The following is a 16,691-nucleotide window of genomic DNA, read 5'->3' as shown; positions in this document are numbered from 1 at the left end:
CCACATGTTAGGGTTGGGCGATTCCTCTAAGCGTAGGCGAGTCGACTTATCGCCGTGCATTCCCACTAGGAAGCAGCAGCATAAGGCACTCGAATGGGACAAAACCAGTAAACCCTGAGGAAGGCTCTGGGAAATATCAGCTGTGTTTAAGGTACCTTGTGTGCCGGCTCAAAATACATTTTAAATCAACTTGAGCAGAATTTTTGTGCCTGGGTGTACTTCCCTATTTGATTGTCTTGCACTAGATTTTAAATTACCAAAGTTCAAGGGAATTTAATTTGGCAAGAGACTTTCCACCGGCGGTGGATTAAGGCCATTGCCGATCCCAGGTGTATTCTTCCAATCACCCAACCCTTTCACATACACAGTCTATTATAACCCGGGCTTGTTTGTACTGACATCTGGAACTGAGGCAGGCTCTCGGAGGGCAGGGCCAAGGCCAGGTCCAGCAGCTTGCAGGCAGACAGGTAGAGGTTGAGCCAGCGCTGGCTGTTGTAGGAGGTGGAGAAGCCGTTCCCTCCAGAGTAGGTGGTCTCCAGCCCGGCTACAGACGGCCCTGACGTCCTAGAGACGGACAGTAGTGGATAAAGAATATAACTGAATGGACAGAATACATAAAATATTTTAAAATAGTCCCATGATTGTGTGTAAATTTGTCTGGATGTCTGGACACATTTCTGTGCATATGTTTTTCCATCTGTACAACTGAATGTGAACAGCTAGCGATGCACTCTAGAACATCCACTCTGAAAATCTAATAATATGGAAAGCCAACAATGCACATTTCACACAGCCAGCATATAATGTTAATTGTACATCTGCAAATTGCAAACGTCTGCTAACCTGTAAGACGCAGACGCTGTATCTTTATTTTATTTGTTATATTACCCTCAATACATTCCTTTGTTATAATTACTTGTAGTATCTTCAATACTCTCTTTTTGCTGTATTCTCACCTATATCCTGTTATCTGCTGCTGCAATGACTCTATGTACAGTTTGAGCTAACATCAATTACAATCAGTTACCTTGATATGTCCTCATCTGCTGTGAGCTCCTGCTCCATTAGTAGAAACACCTGAACCTACAGGGAGAGAGAAGAGGATAGAAAACAGCATCTCACAATATTTTGTGCTTTTCTAATACGAAGTGCAGTAAAGCTGGTTATCAGCTTGTGTGTGTCTGAAAGACAAAATGTATGAATGAGTGAGCGAGTGAATGTGTGTGTGAGAGAGAGTGAGAGAGAGAGACAGAGAGAGAGAGAGAGAGAGAGAGAGAGAGAGAGAGAGAGAGAGAGAGGGTCTGTAGTTCTCACCAGTTCAGTGATCATGGTGGGCCACAGCGAGGTGAGGTGTTGAGGCGACATGCGCAGCAGCAACACTCTGAAGAACAGGAACACCTGAGCATGGAGGATGGGCACCTGAGGCAGACGCAGGCTCTCCACCAGACGCTCTGAACACACACACACACACACACACACACACACACACACACACACATTAGAAAGTTTAAGTATCGTCTCAGTGAACATGTGGTAAAATATGCAGGTTAAAATACACCTTACTATGTCTAATTCGTGAGCATGTGGAATACAGGGCTTTCAGCTGCCTTGCGGCCATATTGGAGGTCCAAAACTTTGGACAACAATGGCTGAGAACAACCTCTGTCAACCTTTGCAACCTATAAACTTATGACTTAGCCGTCTCAACAGAATCAAATGGTGTTGGTTAATTTTTTATGCATTTTAATCGCTGGAACTGATCATTTCATCACTGTTACACGTGATCCTTTTTTGATCCAACATTGTGTTTAGACAAAGCCAGCTTGTTAGCTGGCTAATCTTGGTATCTGGTCAGCTAACTACCACTGTCCTGTTGCTAACACGTCTGATTTGCACACAAGCTAATGTCATGTGGTTAGTAGCCAGTAATGGGTAGTTAGTTTCATGTTAACATTAACGCTGGTTGCTTTGCTACATTAGCCTGCTGGCTAGTTAGCTAGCTAACACAACTAAACGTTCAGGTTAAATTTTCTTCTCAAGCTATAGTACAACTCAGAGTGTTTCGGAGTAGAGGCAAGGACTAAAGACAAGACAGTTTACTGTGTCACAGTAACCTACATTTGGAAACAAATCTACATCATCAGACTATTCAGTTTTACTTCTAACATTACTTTATGGATCCACATCCACGACACATATCTTTTTCAGGCATTTCTCTTTTTCTAGCCTGGTTGTTATATATTTAAGCATTATTTATGCACAACCAATTCTCCAATGAACCTCCAAGATGGTGACAGCTGTGTGGTCACTAGGGTATTTGCTTAACTGAAAAGCCTCTGTAGAAGCCATTTGAAAGTGATGACGTTTAGTGCTGCTGCATGTCTGCAAACAATATATGTGTGTGTGTGTGTGTGTGTGTGTGTGTGTGTATTAGTGTGTATTACCCTGTATGTCTGGCAGGTATTTCTGGTACTGGTCCACCTCGCTGCTGTAGATGGTGAAGGCGAGGCGTTTGAGCAGCATGGCCCTCTGCTCCAGCTCGGCGTCTCGGTTGGTGAACAGACTCAGAGAGCTGCTCTGGGCTACAGCCACCCGGGCTGGAGGGAAACACCCAGGGTGACTGTTACTACAGTCTGCTACAGTATGAGCCTGTTAGCTTTTAACAGGCTTTTACTATATCACATTGGCATGTTAGGTTGGATGTACTAGAGACTTCACTGGAGTGGCAACTTTGGTGCTTGCTTTGTTGCTTTTTTCTTTCATTTTATTCAATGTATAAAAATGGCTGAAAACCACCATCTAATGCAATAAATGTGTGAAACTGTAAATGTGTGTGTAAAATTGTAAAATACATTCCGACAGGTATATAACTTACAGGGAAGTTACAGAGACTAGTAGAGATCAAACAGTGAGGCATGGTAATATTAAGAGTTGATTTTCCCTGAGATTGGACATGCAAGGACTATACACGCACCGCTCTATAATTATCAATTAGGATACAATCACTTGTTAAATGGTCTATAACAGCACCCAGCAGTAACATCAACTTTATTAAGAAACTTGAAGCTTACTCATGAGGTCTCTGAATGTGGTCTTGTCATGGGTCATCAAGTGGTCAATGATGGCTCTCCAGCTGAAAAATGAGGGAAATGATGTTGCTGTTAAATAGGCTAATATTCCAAGGAGAAACATAAACAGACACAGGCTCCCTATGCACCTGGCATTGACATGTGTATCGTATCCAGATTGAGTCTATATATGATTTGGCTAGATTATATTTACACCTGGCTTTAAAATGCATCTCTCGTATACACCCTGAAAACTTATTTCTCTTTCCCTCACTAAAGCGCAGACTGTCAACAAGTGTCTTGATAATCCATTTTGGACGAGTATGTTAGTATCCAAGCTTGATTTGAATGCACTTCCTGGTTGGATTTGTGTGTTAAAATGTATTTATATCTACGTATTTGTAAGTATTTGGAAAACATTGGAGATCATGATGGAAATATTGGACTTTTGGACCCACTAACTTCAACAGTTTGGGATAAGGCTGAGACTTGCTGTGTGTTTGGTGGTCCTACAAACTTCAATGGAGTTTCGCCTGACAATGGGGTTGAGCCAATAATAACTGAATTTTCATCTTGGGGTGAACTATCCCTTTAACATCTTGCTGTCAATAATGTGTAACTGGTTTAGGTGATTGGATCTTCAGTGCATCTTGGGTGCACGTACACCTGGAGTTGATGTGTTTATGCTCTGTCCAATTATAATCACCATGGAAGCATGTTAATACCGTGTGTAAAAGGGGTCACACACACATAGGGTCAAATTCCCTCTCCTACTCACTGGCTGACGCAGGAGGAGTCCATCTGGAAGAAGGTGTGGTCCATGAAGAGGTCGAAGGCCTCCTTCTTCCAGGCACGGCGGGTGTACTGGTACCCACTCAGGCTGCTCAGCAGCTGGATACAGGCCCGGTAGCTGGGGGCGTTGTGAGCACTGCCAGGGAGACGGAAAACAGTACTCTGTCATTTAAAACACGCATATATTAAACTATGGCTCATATTTACACTTGGCAATTCAGTACACTTCATCTTTCTTCTTAACATGAAAAGATTAATGTAGCATCAATTTTTTTCCTTTGACATGACATTTCAACACGTTTAGACTTCATACTTTACTATTTTCTAAATTGAAAAGCTACACAGAGTGCAATTTGTAGGTTAAAAGGTGTTTGACTGTTGTGATATTAATATAAACTGTAAAAGTGTTAACATTAGAATCCGACTCTAATCAGAGAAGATATCTCCACAAAATATAAAGAGGCTAATCCATACCTGTGGTTGCGGAGGTAGGGCACTACATAGTGCATGATATTAACCAGCAGTGGGATTACCCTCTCCTTCTCATCGCTGTAGAACACCATGTCCAGCAGATGAGCAAGCACCTGAAAAATAAATGAAGCATTCTTTCAATAAGGATGGCAACATTATGCAACATGCTTCCAAAATGACATTAGAAAGTGTTTTAGCTATTAATCTCTAAGTATGCATTTTCTACTTGGATTCCTTGGCTGGATAATGATATATGGGCACAGTATTACTGCACCAATAGCAAAATATACAGCATTATGGCAATATGGATTGCAGCATAACCTCTGATACATTGCCTTGAATAAATCCATTAATCTAAGAGCTGCAAACAGCAGTGAACCTCAGGCAATAGCTGCACAATCCACATTAAGCCAAAACAGCCTCGCTGGGAGCGGCTGGCCAGTGAATTCAATTCTCCAGCTCCTTTGAGCGCCAACATATTGATTTATTGGTTTGCTAATAATGATTGAAGTAGAGGCAGGGAGGTGGTCGTAAATCGGCTATAAGAAGCTCAGTGGGAGTGTGTTAGTGTACTGTAGAGCGGTGTCTAAAAGCAAACAGGCCTAAACATTGCTGGTAGATGTGAGTGAGAGCAGCTTGAGGCCGAGACATAATGAAGAAGCATTGCTAGAACAATGGAAATAACTGACAGAGCCACTGGCTGATGGACAGAGAAACAAGAGTTGTGCAAGAAGGAGTGAGCTGAATTACAGACACATTGGTGTTTTACCTCGGCCAGCAGTGTGAGGGCGTGAACGCTGTACACTGATGGAGTGAAGCTGGAGGCCTCCATCACTGTGAGCATTAAATCTATAAAGACACACACACACACACCAACCATTAGTGGAGGGTACACAGCAGAAAACATGCTGCCATGCTGAAACATGCAGGCTATCTGCAAAACATGAGTAGCTACACTTCACAGTGCTCTTTCAACTTCTAGTGCATCTAGTGCATGTGAACAGAAGTGCTCTGCTCCTTTTGACACCTTGTTTTAGTGTCTTGTATCCAGATTATTTTTACATACATCAGATGTCATGCCTTAAGTTAGAGGTAGAGCCAGGTAAGTTAGGCGTCAAACTAGCTTATATACAGCAATAGACAATGACATTGGCACATTCTCCAGTGCAATTATAAGGTCCATGCAAAAGTTGATGTACTGTAAGTAGCCCACCTTCTACATCGGCTTCCAGGTTGGCTCCATCCACAACTATCTGAGGAGAGGCCTTGACCTCCAGGTTCCTCCTCAGCCAAGTGGTTTGTTCCAGAGAGGAGCCTGCAATTGTCCCGATGGCCTCCACCACTTTATGGGTCACATCCTGAATACAGAAATAATGTTCAGTCTGTTTAGTAGGAAATAATGTTTAGTCAGATCAGTTTACTGCAGTTTACTCTCCATATACCCAGAGAGCATGTAATAAAGTGCCACTTATCATTACGATGATGTAAAAAGACTGAAAATAGCATAGTAGCTGAGATGATACTGAAGTAAAAGATAAGAAAAATCTCATCAAAAGAAATTATTACGGAAACAATTGAGAGTTAAGTGGGAGTCAAGGCAGTTAATTACCTGCAGTTCCCGCTGGTCCTTCTTGCTCTCCAGATTAGGATTCTTCAAGATGAACTCATTCAGAACCCTTTACAAGAGGAAAAAGAAATGAATAGAGGTGTTAAATACGTAACTGCAGGAGTGGGAAAAGGCGTAGTCTCTAGTGACTGAATCATTCAGATCTACATAGCTAGCAGTCCATTGTGGGCAACCCATTAACATCCACGCACTGATGATGAGAAGTTTAAGATGAAGTCATACAAGTTAATCCATAAAGGTTGTGAGGCAGTGTCCATGTGAAAGAGATGAGGAAAAGACACCAACCCCAGTATGAGGAACTGTCCAGGAGCAGGTAGTCCTAACTGCACAGAGTCCTTCAGCAGCGCTAGCAGAGACGGCCAGCTATCAACCAAACTGGAAACAGGGATCCTAGGGAGAAAAGAGGGCACAATCATGAACATTAACACAAAAGTGAACAGCTTTGGGTTTTAGAGGGTTCTTCCATGATGGGATGATGGGACTTTTATGACTTTGAGAGGACTAGCGACATCCTATGAGCAGTGATCTCACCTCTGAACGTAGGCATAGAAGAACTGCAGCATGCAGACCTCCAAAGAGAGGTGCTTCTGTTGGAGAAAGAAATGAAGAAAAAGGTACGTTGTATGAATAGGGAATTTTTTATCATCATACTCAGGCAGAAACACTGTTAAAGCCCTGGAGTGTCTCTCGCTGAAGAGGAAGGGGGAGGGGAAGAAACCATTTCGGCTAATGGACTTCAGTAACAAGACAGGTGTACTCTTGCCAGCAGCAAGAAAAACGTGGGATTTGTGTCTATATTTTGTTAGAAGAAGAACATGTTCCGAGTTAAAACACCAACCTTTTCCTTTGCGATGGCAGGCGGCTGCTTCAGGACCTCTTTGACAGTCTGCATGACAGTCTCGGTCCGCATGGCGCTCACCGAACGAACCAGCTCAACCAGCAGCAGCTGTTCTTCACTGGCTGTGGGAATCACCTGTGAAACAAACACAGATATCAAGAAGATCAAGTGTTAGAACCGCATAGAGAAGTGTAATAAAAGTGAAAGCACTCAAGTAGAACTAAATAAGATAAGAGATGTCATAACACATTACATTTGTTGTCTTTGCTACCTTTTTAATACTTTTTAACACATTGTCAGAAATTAGTAGGCCTTGTTGGTTATTATATCCAAATGAAAGCGAAAAAAAAGTCAGATTTAATGGGTTTTCAATTAAGGCCTCAAGGCAATAAAAGCTAGAGGATTTGAAAGGGTGGGTAGACTTTTGATATCCACTGTGTTTGGTTTATGACACCCACCTTATTTCTGACTGGAGTCTTGATCTGTTTCCTCTCATTCCAGACGTAGGCGATGGCCGCCATGAAGTGAGCGCCGTGGTTCATGGAGATTGGACCCAGCAGCTCCAGGATCTGCTGACGGAGGTTCTGCAGAATTCAGGTAGAGGAGGAAAATAAGTTAGACCTGAACAGCTGATAACCTACTCTGAAAAACAGTCCATCCCAGTTGCAATCCATAATGAAACCAGTCACCTCTTATAAATATCTTATATAGATATATATAAATATCTTAAATAGAGGGTATTCGGATGCCACCCTGTGTTGAGGCAAACACAACTGAATGCAGGGAATAAATCAATTACACTATCATTGCCCCAAATATCTGGGGAGGCGTTTCATTTTTGGAATCGCGTTACACACTACCTCTGCGTTCAACATTTAAAGCCAGACAAAAACAATAGTAAAATCACACAACTTGCATAAATGTCGCCTTGCTGTTAAGTATTCGAAATGGGAGCTTTGTTCCATGCACAGTAATGGTAATTTGTATCAAGCACAGACTAGTGATCCAGACGGTGCTAAAATTAGGTGCTAAAAAGGATATAAGAGTTTCGCGAAAACCAGTGGGTTATTTGTCCTTAAACTATTAGCCTATTCCTACGGGCCCTGTAATAATTACAAATAACGTCATTCTGCACAGAATAAAAATCACTGAATTATGCCAGTGAAAATTACATCACCTGACCACCTCCAGTAAAAATAATACCGTCTAGACAGGGCTAATGACTTTATTTGCAGTAAGGTACAAAGCTATTAGCTGAAAAAATGAAGTCCTTCAGCCCCAGTAATGAGATTCTGTTCTTATTATTCTCCACTGTAATCTGGAGTATTATGCATTATGGGATTACAATACTTTAACATTTCTGGAAAATTTAAGGCCAGGCCGTCCACACTTTTAGCTTTGCTCAAAGATTAATTTCCCTTTTGCTGTGTACACAGGACGCTATGGCTAACTAGTACTATCTCTGACAAGGACAAAAAGATTTAAAAATGCATTCCGTTAAACTGCTAAACTAACATCTCCGGATGGGTTTCTGGGCAATAAGGGGGCTATCTGTGCACATACTGTTTTGGGCAAAGCTTATGACAATACAAATTAATCATGGAGGAAGTGGCATTATGGAAATGATGATGTAGTTGTAATTGTCTATTCATCATATGTGCTATTTGATTCATTTTTTTATGTGAAATGAGGCTGCTAGAGTGGCAAAATAGCCTACATTTCTGAAAAATGTATGTCTCAGAGAAAGTTGTACCTCCTCTCATCTCTCATTCTGTCCAGTCAAAAGCTCAACCATAATTATTTGACAATAAGGACATTGTTTCAATTATGACACAGCAGCCAGGGACTTTTTTCCTTTTTTATCACCCCGCTAGAAAAAGACTGCAATGAGAAATGTTACTGAGTCATTTCCTTGATTGAATAGCTCTGTCCTGAGCGCATGTTGTCCGGTGTACCTTGGTGGAGCCCAGGTTGATGTTGGAGGTGGAGGCAGCGGAGGCAGCAGCCGGCTTGTCGGAGCTGTCAGCCTGGTAGAGGACGCTCCACAGCAGGGTGACGGAGGACATGATGGTATGAAGGATGGACAGGATGCCTGAACGAGCCTCGGCCAGGTGCTTCTGGTCAACACTCACCTGCAACTGAGAAGCAGGATATGCAACAGGATAGTCAGTTCATATGTTGATAAACAATATACTTTATTATGCAAAGACATAGAGGAACATAACGCATAACTTCATATACATTATATATTTGGGAATGATTCAAATAAGCATGTGAATGTCTAAAACGTAACACAGGCAGCCTGCCACAAAGCAACGCTGGCTTGTGAATCAGTCAATCAATCAATCAATCAATCAATCAATCAATCAATCAATAAAGAAAGAACTTGATTTGAACTTGATTCTTAAGAAAAAACTAGATTTATGAAAAAATACACCTTTGTAGGGGGGTGAGTTTGTGCGATGTAATAAACGTTCATTGATGGATGAAAGAGTAATATCTGCTGAGACTAGTTTGTGGTGCATAGCGCCCTCACCTGGTGGTACTGGGAAGTGGGATCCAACAGGCAGTAATGGATAATGGCTGTCACCCCTTCCAGCACTGTCAGAATCAGGTCAGGAGGGATGCAGAGAGCCATCCACTGAGGTCTACAGGATAGAGAAAGATACATAGTTTAATCCTGAATACATCCTTTTGAATGAATATATTTCAATATTTCAACATGAGAATTCTGAATGTCAAGAAATGGAATTACAGTTTCTATATCAGTCATTGAGACATCTGATGGTCAAGAGTGCCATCTAGTGACCAAAACCTTGCTAAGCCATTCTATCGCAGTTGCTTGTTGATAGACCGACTGTACAATAATGTACTGCGGGTTGTTATAAGCTGCATTCATTATTTGGAAAATCAATAGCATAGATACGGTAGGCCAGTCAGGAATTTCACTGTCAGTACCTGGTGTCGATGATGCCCGTCTCGTAGCGGTACTGCTGGAGAAGATTGTCCAGGTTCCTGCACAGCTGCAGGGTGACTGAGGCCACCACCCTCCTCAGCACCCTCCCCATGTACGGCAGGGTGGTCGTGATCAGCCCTATCCACTGTGGGTGCATTTTACATGCGTGGTGCTGATGCAGCGCCCTGATCACTGCACACAGGAACATACCCTGCGCCGTGATGGGCTGCCCATGGAGGTACTGCAGCGACGTCATTGGCTGCTGAGGATTGACGTGCTCCACCTCGCCGCCCAGGAGCTCAAACCCTGCCCCGGCGCCGCTTCCTGTCCCTCCGGCCCCCGCCCCTCCACCCACGGGTCCCGCTTCCCCTCCCTCTTCAGCCGGCACCAGGACTCTGTGCTCGAGGACCACCAGGCTCTGCAGCAGTCTTAGCAGCTGGGACTGGACGGCGCTACAGCTGTCTATCTGGTCCTCTGATAGGTTGATAACACTGTCCTCTGATAGACCTTCCTCCACCGTGGCCACGTTGACCCCTGCCACCCGCTGCTCGTGCCATTTCTGTGCACTGAAGATGGAGGAGAGCAGGCAGTGGAGGACTACCTTCTGAACTTTGCACTTGGACAGCACATCGCTAATAAAACTGGCGAAGCCCTTAGCCGAACCGCCTGTGACTTTGGAGAGCTCACTGAAGAGGAGAGTCAGGACCTCCACGCTGGTCAGCTGCATGGCCCGGTTCCCCGCCAGGTCCTGAGCGCCCGCCGCCACGTGGGCAGAGTAATAGCTCCTTAGGAAGTAAAGACAGAGTGAGATTATGATCTCCAGGTACATGGCGCTGCGGAATGTGTGGGAGTGGGAGTCCTGGGGAATGGGGCAGTAGAAGTCTTTGCCCATGACGGAGACCCTGTGGCGGGCTAGGAGGTTCTGGAGCAAGGAGAGCTGTGGAGTGTAGGTGTTGTTGATGCTGGTGGTGGAGATGGCGCTGACAAACCCTGAGGGAGCGGCTCTTAGCATGGCTGCTATGGCTGACAGGGCGTGGAGGGCCCGGGAGGAGTCGTACAGCTGGAGGTAGAGCAGGACATGCTGGTAGAGAGGGTGGATGTTAAAACGAGGCGGGGCAGAGGAGGATCTACGTCCTCCTGTGACACTGACACCCCCAACAGTCCCGCCGGCACCCCCGCTGGGCGAGCCGGTGTCACTCTCGATCTCTGATACCTCACCTTCCCCACAGCTGTACCAGTTCTCCAGATCCAGGCTGTCCCCGAAGAAAATACTGGGCGGCCGGGCCTTTTCAGCCTGAATGGCTGCCTTCCTCAGCCTCTCCTCCTCCTTCCTCTTGGCCTTCTTGATCTTCGGCTTGGCCCCTGGAGATTTGTCCGCCAACCTCTCCATGATCTTCCCCTTCAGACTGAGCTGGGTGCTGCTGTGGCTGCGTTTGCGCGCCTGAGGGTCATCCACCCGCAGGCTGTGGTCCGGAGTGGCTGGTGCAGAGCTGTCCGGTAACGTGACGATGGAAGGTGATGAACTGTGACGCGTGATGCCCTCTCTGTGCTGCTCCTCTGCAGTTATATCAGCCGTCGCGACAGAGAGGAACTCCAGCGTGCCTCCTGCTAGCATCTCCGGCAGGGTCTGGTGATGGGAGCCAGGATGAGGGCCCAAGTCATGACGGGGACCGGTGGAGGTATCTGAGGAGGTGCTGTCCGAGTCTGTCTGTGGCCAGGCTTCAGGTGGGGACGGGGTTTCGACAGATCCCTCCTCTACTAAACTCACAACCCTGTCTATCAGCTCTGCTATAACACAAGACACAGCCTCATCTATAGAGTCGTCATCCTCCGCAGACATGCTATCTGAGGAGCCAGGCTGTTGGTCTGAGCCATTGACTATGCCGTTGGCGCCATCTGGCTCCTCAAAGCTGCCATTGTCCACTGTGGATGAGTGGGAACCGCTGGACTCAGAGCTCTGGTGCTCCCCCTGTGGGTCAGCTGACTGATATTCACCAGCCAGCTGCAGGTTTTCACTGCTCAGGCTCAGTAAGGACAGGCTGTCGCTCAGGGGGTTGACAGTCAGACAGAAGGGCTCCATGTCACCCAGCGGCAGGCCTCGGAGCTGCTCCTGTCCCACCCTCAGACTCTCCCCCTGGATGTGGCTGAAGTCTGCGGAGAGAAGAAAAGCAAATTTCACTCATAAACAAGCAAATGTTAGATGCTATAAGAGTGACATTATGGGCATGTTCACCCTATGCTTTTCTCAGACTGCCATTACAGTTAATGGGGAGTGATGAAAAGCATCCATTTTAGAAAAAGTGCTGCGCCTAGCGTTTTTAAGCAAATTAAAGTTAAACTTTTCAGAAGAACACACAACATTGACCACATTTTTTGCGAGCCCACCACAAGAGAAAATAGACGGTATTTCGCACTATGTAGGCCGCTAACAGTTTACTACAACAACAACAACAACCAGACTGAAAATGGAGAAAGCAGCAGTAAAGTCATACTGATAGTCATTATGGACACAAAGTGCACCTCCTGTGACCCACTTTTCAGTCTCAGCAAAAAATGCGGTTGAGGCAACACTCTTTCTACAAAAAAAACTGAATAGTGTGAACACACCCTTAGAGTAACTACACTGAAGACTAATCCCCTTCATGAAAAGTTCATTTTTCAAGTTTGCTTTCACTCCTCTGAGTTAATGGCCAATGCTCACTGTCTGAGAAGCCAGAGTCCCTTGCGTAGATGGGTTCTGATGGGTCCTGTTCGGGCGGGTTGGGGAAGGTCTGCGCCCAGTGGCGCTGGGCCTGGACCCTCTGGATAGAGACCCGGTGGGTCTTGGGGTGGAGCAGGAGGAGGAGGAGAGGCTCCAGGACTCGGGCAATGTCATGTCTCTGTAGGACCTGGTTCAGCCAGGCCCGGCCCACAGCACTAGCAGATGGATCCCAATAACTCAGACTGTCTAGCATGATGAAAAGAGACCTGGAGGAGAGAGGAAGGGGATGACAAGGAGAGAGAGAGAGAGAGAGAGAGAGAGAGGAGAAAAACAAAGGACAATTAACAAGGACAGAGAATCAGGAACGGCAACTGTAACACCATACTGCAAAAGATGACTGTATTATACATTCAAGGAGCATAATGACAGAGCCCCAGAAATATATGAACCACCGTTGAAATGTGGAACACTGAGGTACAAACCTACCTGTCAAATGTGCGGTTAAAAGGAGAAGACTTGGTGATGTTCAAATCTCTTGTCAAATGCCACAGCACAGAGAACTTCACATGGGCCTCCAGCCGAATTCTCTAAAAGAACATTGGAATTTATGACAGGTTTCAGCATGGATTTCATGTAAACAGTTGACTGACTGAGTGAGCGAGTGTGTGAGGTTGTTGGTTCGTGTGTTTGTGGATGTGTGTCTTGAGAGGTAGAGTGTGCACTGTGCTGACCTTGTCCCTGTGCATGAGTTGTTGGCTGATGACATCCTCACAGATGCCGGAGGAGGGCACCAGGTTGTGGAGCTGATAGAAGAGCTCCACGCTGCGCTGGTGGTGCTGGGGAGTCCCTTCACTCAGCTGGTCCCACAGGATCAGAGCCACACTCTGGGCACAAGATTTCAAATTAGACAGGGCGAAGAGCTCTATCACTAGACCAATGTAAAAATCATAGACTTCTTATTCCATAAAAACAGCAACTCTCTAGAGTCTAGAGTACTCTCTGCTCTAGGGATGGGCTGGAGGACTAAAACAGGGTTAATCTAAGTGGTTTCCTTTATAGTAAAAAGTAGAATTTAACAAAAGAAGCATATTATTTTGGGAGCATCACATTGTGTCGAGTAAAGCAATATTAGAACTTGAGCTAATGTTAATGTTGCATACCCAGGCTAAAGCTTTTGGCAGTTAGCAAGTAAGAGGTGTACCCTAGATTATTATTCTCATGCCACTGCAAACTATGCCTCTTGCATGGCCTACTCTACAAACTAAATTATTTTAACCTGCTGAGAGAGCTCTACCTTGAAGAAGTCTGTCTTGTCAGCGATGTACTTCAGTATTCCCTGAGTGAGCGGCGGCCTGATGACGACGGCCACTCGGCCCTGGCTGGGGCTCATGGGCTGGGCGGAGTCGGAGCCGCCGAGACCGCCGGACGCCACGCTTTCGGCGGTCACCATAGCGACAGACTGAGTGAGGCCCACCAGGTCCATGAGCAGGGAGATGGCCACGCCCTGCAGGCTGAAGTCACCAGCCAGACAGCAGGCGTCCATCAGCGTCTGCAGCCACACCGACGGACGCACCTGCTCATTGTCTGGATGGAGGGCAGACATAAAGTATACATGCATAAGACATCATACCTTTTAAAACTGTAAAACATTTCTAGATCCTAGCACTGTATTGTTGTCTCTTGCGTTTCTGTGTCACATCCTTTACTACTTGGCTTCATTAATTCATGGCTTTCTGTTCTTTGCATTTATTTGAACTCCCTCTAAACAAAAGCACCACATAAATTACTAACAAGTACAGATTGTGTACAGTCCCACAGCATATAGATTGAAATGGGGGGAAGGACGCAACCAGAAAAAGGGGAAGGCAGACACCCCATTAACATGAATGTTAAAATTCAATCTTTCTTTCTCTTCCTGCTGAAGTGGTCATGCGTTTTTCTGTATTCTGACAATAAATACAACATCTTTGTCTTGTCCTCTGTCACATATTTTGTTATTGTTTTTGAGAAAAAATGCATGACCACTAAACTCCCCTTAAAAATCCTCCTTCCCCTTGTTTATAACTCAACTGAATTTCTATGTGGCGATGACATTCAGTCATTTCTGAATACAAACTTAAAGTAATTCACAGTTATATTTTTACAATGTACTTTAACTTAATTTTATTAATTAGATACTGCTAGATATGATTTGTAGAAATTGATTTAAGTGCTGTACGCCATGATAAAGCTAGTCTCACCCTTGACTGACTGACCCAAATTTGCTGTTTGATGAATTTGCCTCTTTGAAAATACATATTTATAGCATATGGTAAAACAGCTTAATATTATGTGACAATGATGCACATACTGCTATTATTGGGTCTTACCATTCTGCTCTTCCTGCGTGGGCGAGGACTTGAGGTTTCCCTCAGCGATGTACACAGGGAAGCTGGAGCACTCTAGGAAGAGCTGGCAGGCAGCAGTGAAGGCAGGAATGCACTCCCTCTGGCCCAGCCCCGATCCAGGACCTGAGCACGACTCCGTCTGCTCCACACACCCATTCTGCTGGGTTCCCTCTGAAACCAGAGGCCCCGACCGCACCACCTCTCCCCTCTCGCCCCCAGCCCTATCCGCCTGGCCGGGGACAATATACAGGGTGATCAGACGGGAGAGAAACTGCTGGAAGTGCTCCAGGCAGCACTGCATCACCGGCTTGTCCAACGTCTTGGTCTGAGACGGGCCTGAGGAGCGACGGTCCGTCTTCAGGGAGGGGTGGGGGTGGTGGGTCCGCTCTGGCTCCTCGGAGCCGTCCGCCTGGTACTGGACAAAGTCTGTGAAGCCGCTTTCCGAAGAGCGACTGCTGGAAGGGTTTTCCCCATCCTCAAACACCTCCCCACTGCCAGGCAGCTCCAGAGTGGAAGGGAGCTGCAGGAGGAGAGAGGAGGTGAAAAAGGAAGGTTAATATAGACTGGAGGAGATACAGGAAACAAAAAAATAAAAGGAAACTAAAGATGTGTGTTGCTAAGCTGACTGTAAAGACAAAAAGCGATGAACCAAGCAGCGTACAGATTCTGTACAGTCACCACTCCATGCAAACTAATAGATGAAGAACCATACATTTGTCCCATTGTGTGATGTTATCAAAATTAATTTGCATACAACAATGTGATTATGGGAGTTGAGCGAAAAATCACAGCTAAGATGTGAAGATTTAAAGTTAGATTTTCACAATCATCTGAACTTTTACTTCCTTTTAGTAATTAGGTACTGCTCAATAAAGAACAGACTTGATTCATAGAAAATATTTTTTAGCACACTGTGATGTAGATTGATAGTGCCCACCCAGGTATAGAGGTGTCTCACCCCACGGCACAGCTACCATGGGAAAAAAATACATCTATTTTAATCTCAGAAAGTCCCTATTTCTGCCATTATTGTCTAGTGGAAAGAGACAAGTGCTATGCTAGAAAAATTTCCCCTTTGACTTTCATTTAACTCTGACCTTTACTAGTAGTTTAGTGGAGAGTGGAGGACACACTAACTCCATCGCTGCACTGTATTCTGTACACTGTGCACTGCTTTCCATGCAGCGAAGGTCGAACACAGCTGTTGGCTTTCACCTGAGGGACTCTCTGCATTTAGATCTAGCTGTGCACCAGGCTAGCGGCCTGCCACAGACAGACTGCCAGACTTCCAAGCTCCCACAGTTCTTTGTCACAGACAGCGCCTGGAGCCCGAGGGCTTCCCAGGATGCATTTCGGTCGAGGCGACGTGCACATACTGGAGCCTGGACTCAGATGGCGAACCACGTTCTCCAAATGCCCCTCAGGGTGGGGTGAGGGAGCATGGGGCGTTATATGTAGTGGATGTATGGGGGAGGTCTTCCACTCCGATGGATATGACCCACCCGGGGGGCATTATAGCCTAGTCTATTCCTCTTCCTCCTTAGAGAGAGACACAGAGACCTGGGCTCAGCTGTTGGTGAACCATCTTGTGTCTTTCTACTCGTTCTCTCTCCTGCCCCTCATGGGTCTACCTCTATCCGTCTATCCCTCTGTCCATCTCCAGGCGTGAGCCTGACTGAACTTTACGTCATGCCTCGTTGAGCTCTCAAACACTTAAACAGCCAGGTTGCTGGACAGGGACCAGGAGGACCAGGAGGTCCAGCGAAGCATTCGTTCTGAACAAGTCTTCAAACGCGTTGTGTCGAGGGAGAGCAGGACGGCAAGGCCAGTCGTGGGACCACCCAGCCAACT

General features: G+C 45.6%; 1 protein-coding gene across 3 annotated transcripts in view; it reads right to left on the bottom strand.

Moving 5' to 3' along the window:
- The window catches only part of dop1a (DOP1 leucine zipper like protein A), a 33,692-nt gene that overhangs the window by 1,839 nt on the left and 15,162 nt on the right, over nt 1-16,691 (bottom strand). For 2 of the 3 annotated variants that reach the window (XM_078287110.1, XM_071902394.2), the window contains 22 exons: nt 14,823-15,360; nt 13,748-14,037; nt 13,185-13,337; nt 12,940-13,040; nt 12,454-12,719; nt 9,755-11,903; nt 9,333-9,444; nt 8,752-8,934; nt 7,255-7,380; nt 6,797-6,931; nt 6,490-6,545; nt 6,244-6,348; nt 5,941-6,007; nt 5,545-5,689; nt 5,101-5,180; nt 4,335-4,444; nt 3,847-3,996; nt 3,072-3,133; nt 2,445-2,597; nt 1,315-1,451; nt 1,028-1,083; nt 400-564 (listed from right to left, as the gene is read on the bottom strand). In XM_078287110.1, coding sequence (XP_078143236.1) covers nt 400-564; nt 1,028-1,083; nt 1,315-1,451; nt 2,445-2,597; nt 3,072-3,133; nt 3,847-3,996; nt 4,335-4,444; nt 5,101-5,180; nt 5,545-5,689; nt 5,941-6,007; nt 6,244-6,348; nt 6,490-6,545; nt 6,797-6,931; nt 7,255-7,380; nt 8,752-8,934; nt 9,333-9,444; nt 9,755-11,903; nt 12,454-12,719; nt 12,940-13,040; nt 13,185-13,337; nt 13,748-14,037; nt 14,823-15,360 — 5,339 coding nt within the window. Of the gene's footprint in view, nt 1-399; nt 565-1,027; nt 1,084-1,314; nt 1,452-2,444; nt 2,598-3,071; nt 3,134-3,846; nt 3,997-4,334; nt 4,445-5,100; nt 5,181-5,544; nt 5,690-5,940; nt 6,008-6,243; nt 6,349-6,489; nt 6,546-6,796; nt 6,932-7,254; nt 7,381-8,751; nt 8,935-9,332; nt 9,445-9,754; nt 11,904-12,453; nt 12,720-12,939; nt 13,041-13,184; nt 13,338-13,747; nt 14,038-14,822; nt 15,361-16,691 lie in introns of those variants that run through there. The other variant, XR_013506901.1, reaches the window with a different exon arrangement.

The sequence above is a fragment of the Centroberyx gerrardi genome, chromosome 12 (genome assembly GCF_048128805.1).
Source record: "Centroberyx gerrardi isolate f3 chromosome 12, fCenGer3.hap1.cur.20231027, whole genome shotgun sequence".
NCBI lineage: Eukaryota > Metazoa > Chordata > Actinopteri > Beryciformes > Berycidae > Centroberyx > Centroberyx gerrardi.
The sequence above is the reverse complement of the archived record's forward strand: the minus strand, read 5'-3'. Positions and strand labels throughout refer to the sequence as shown.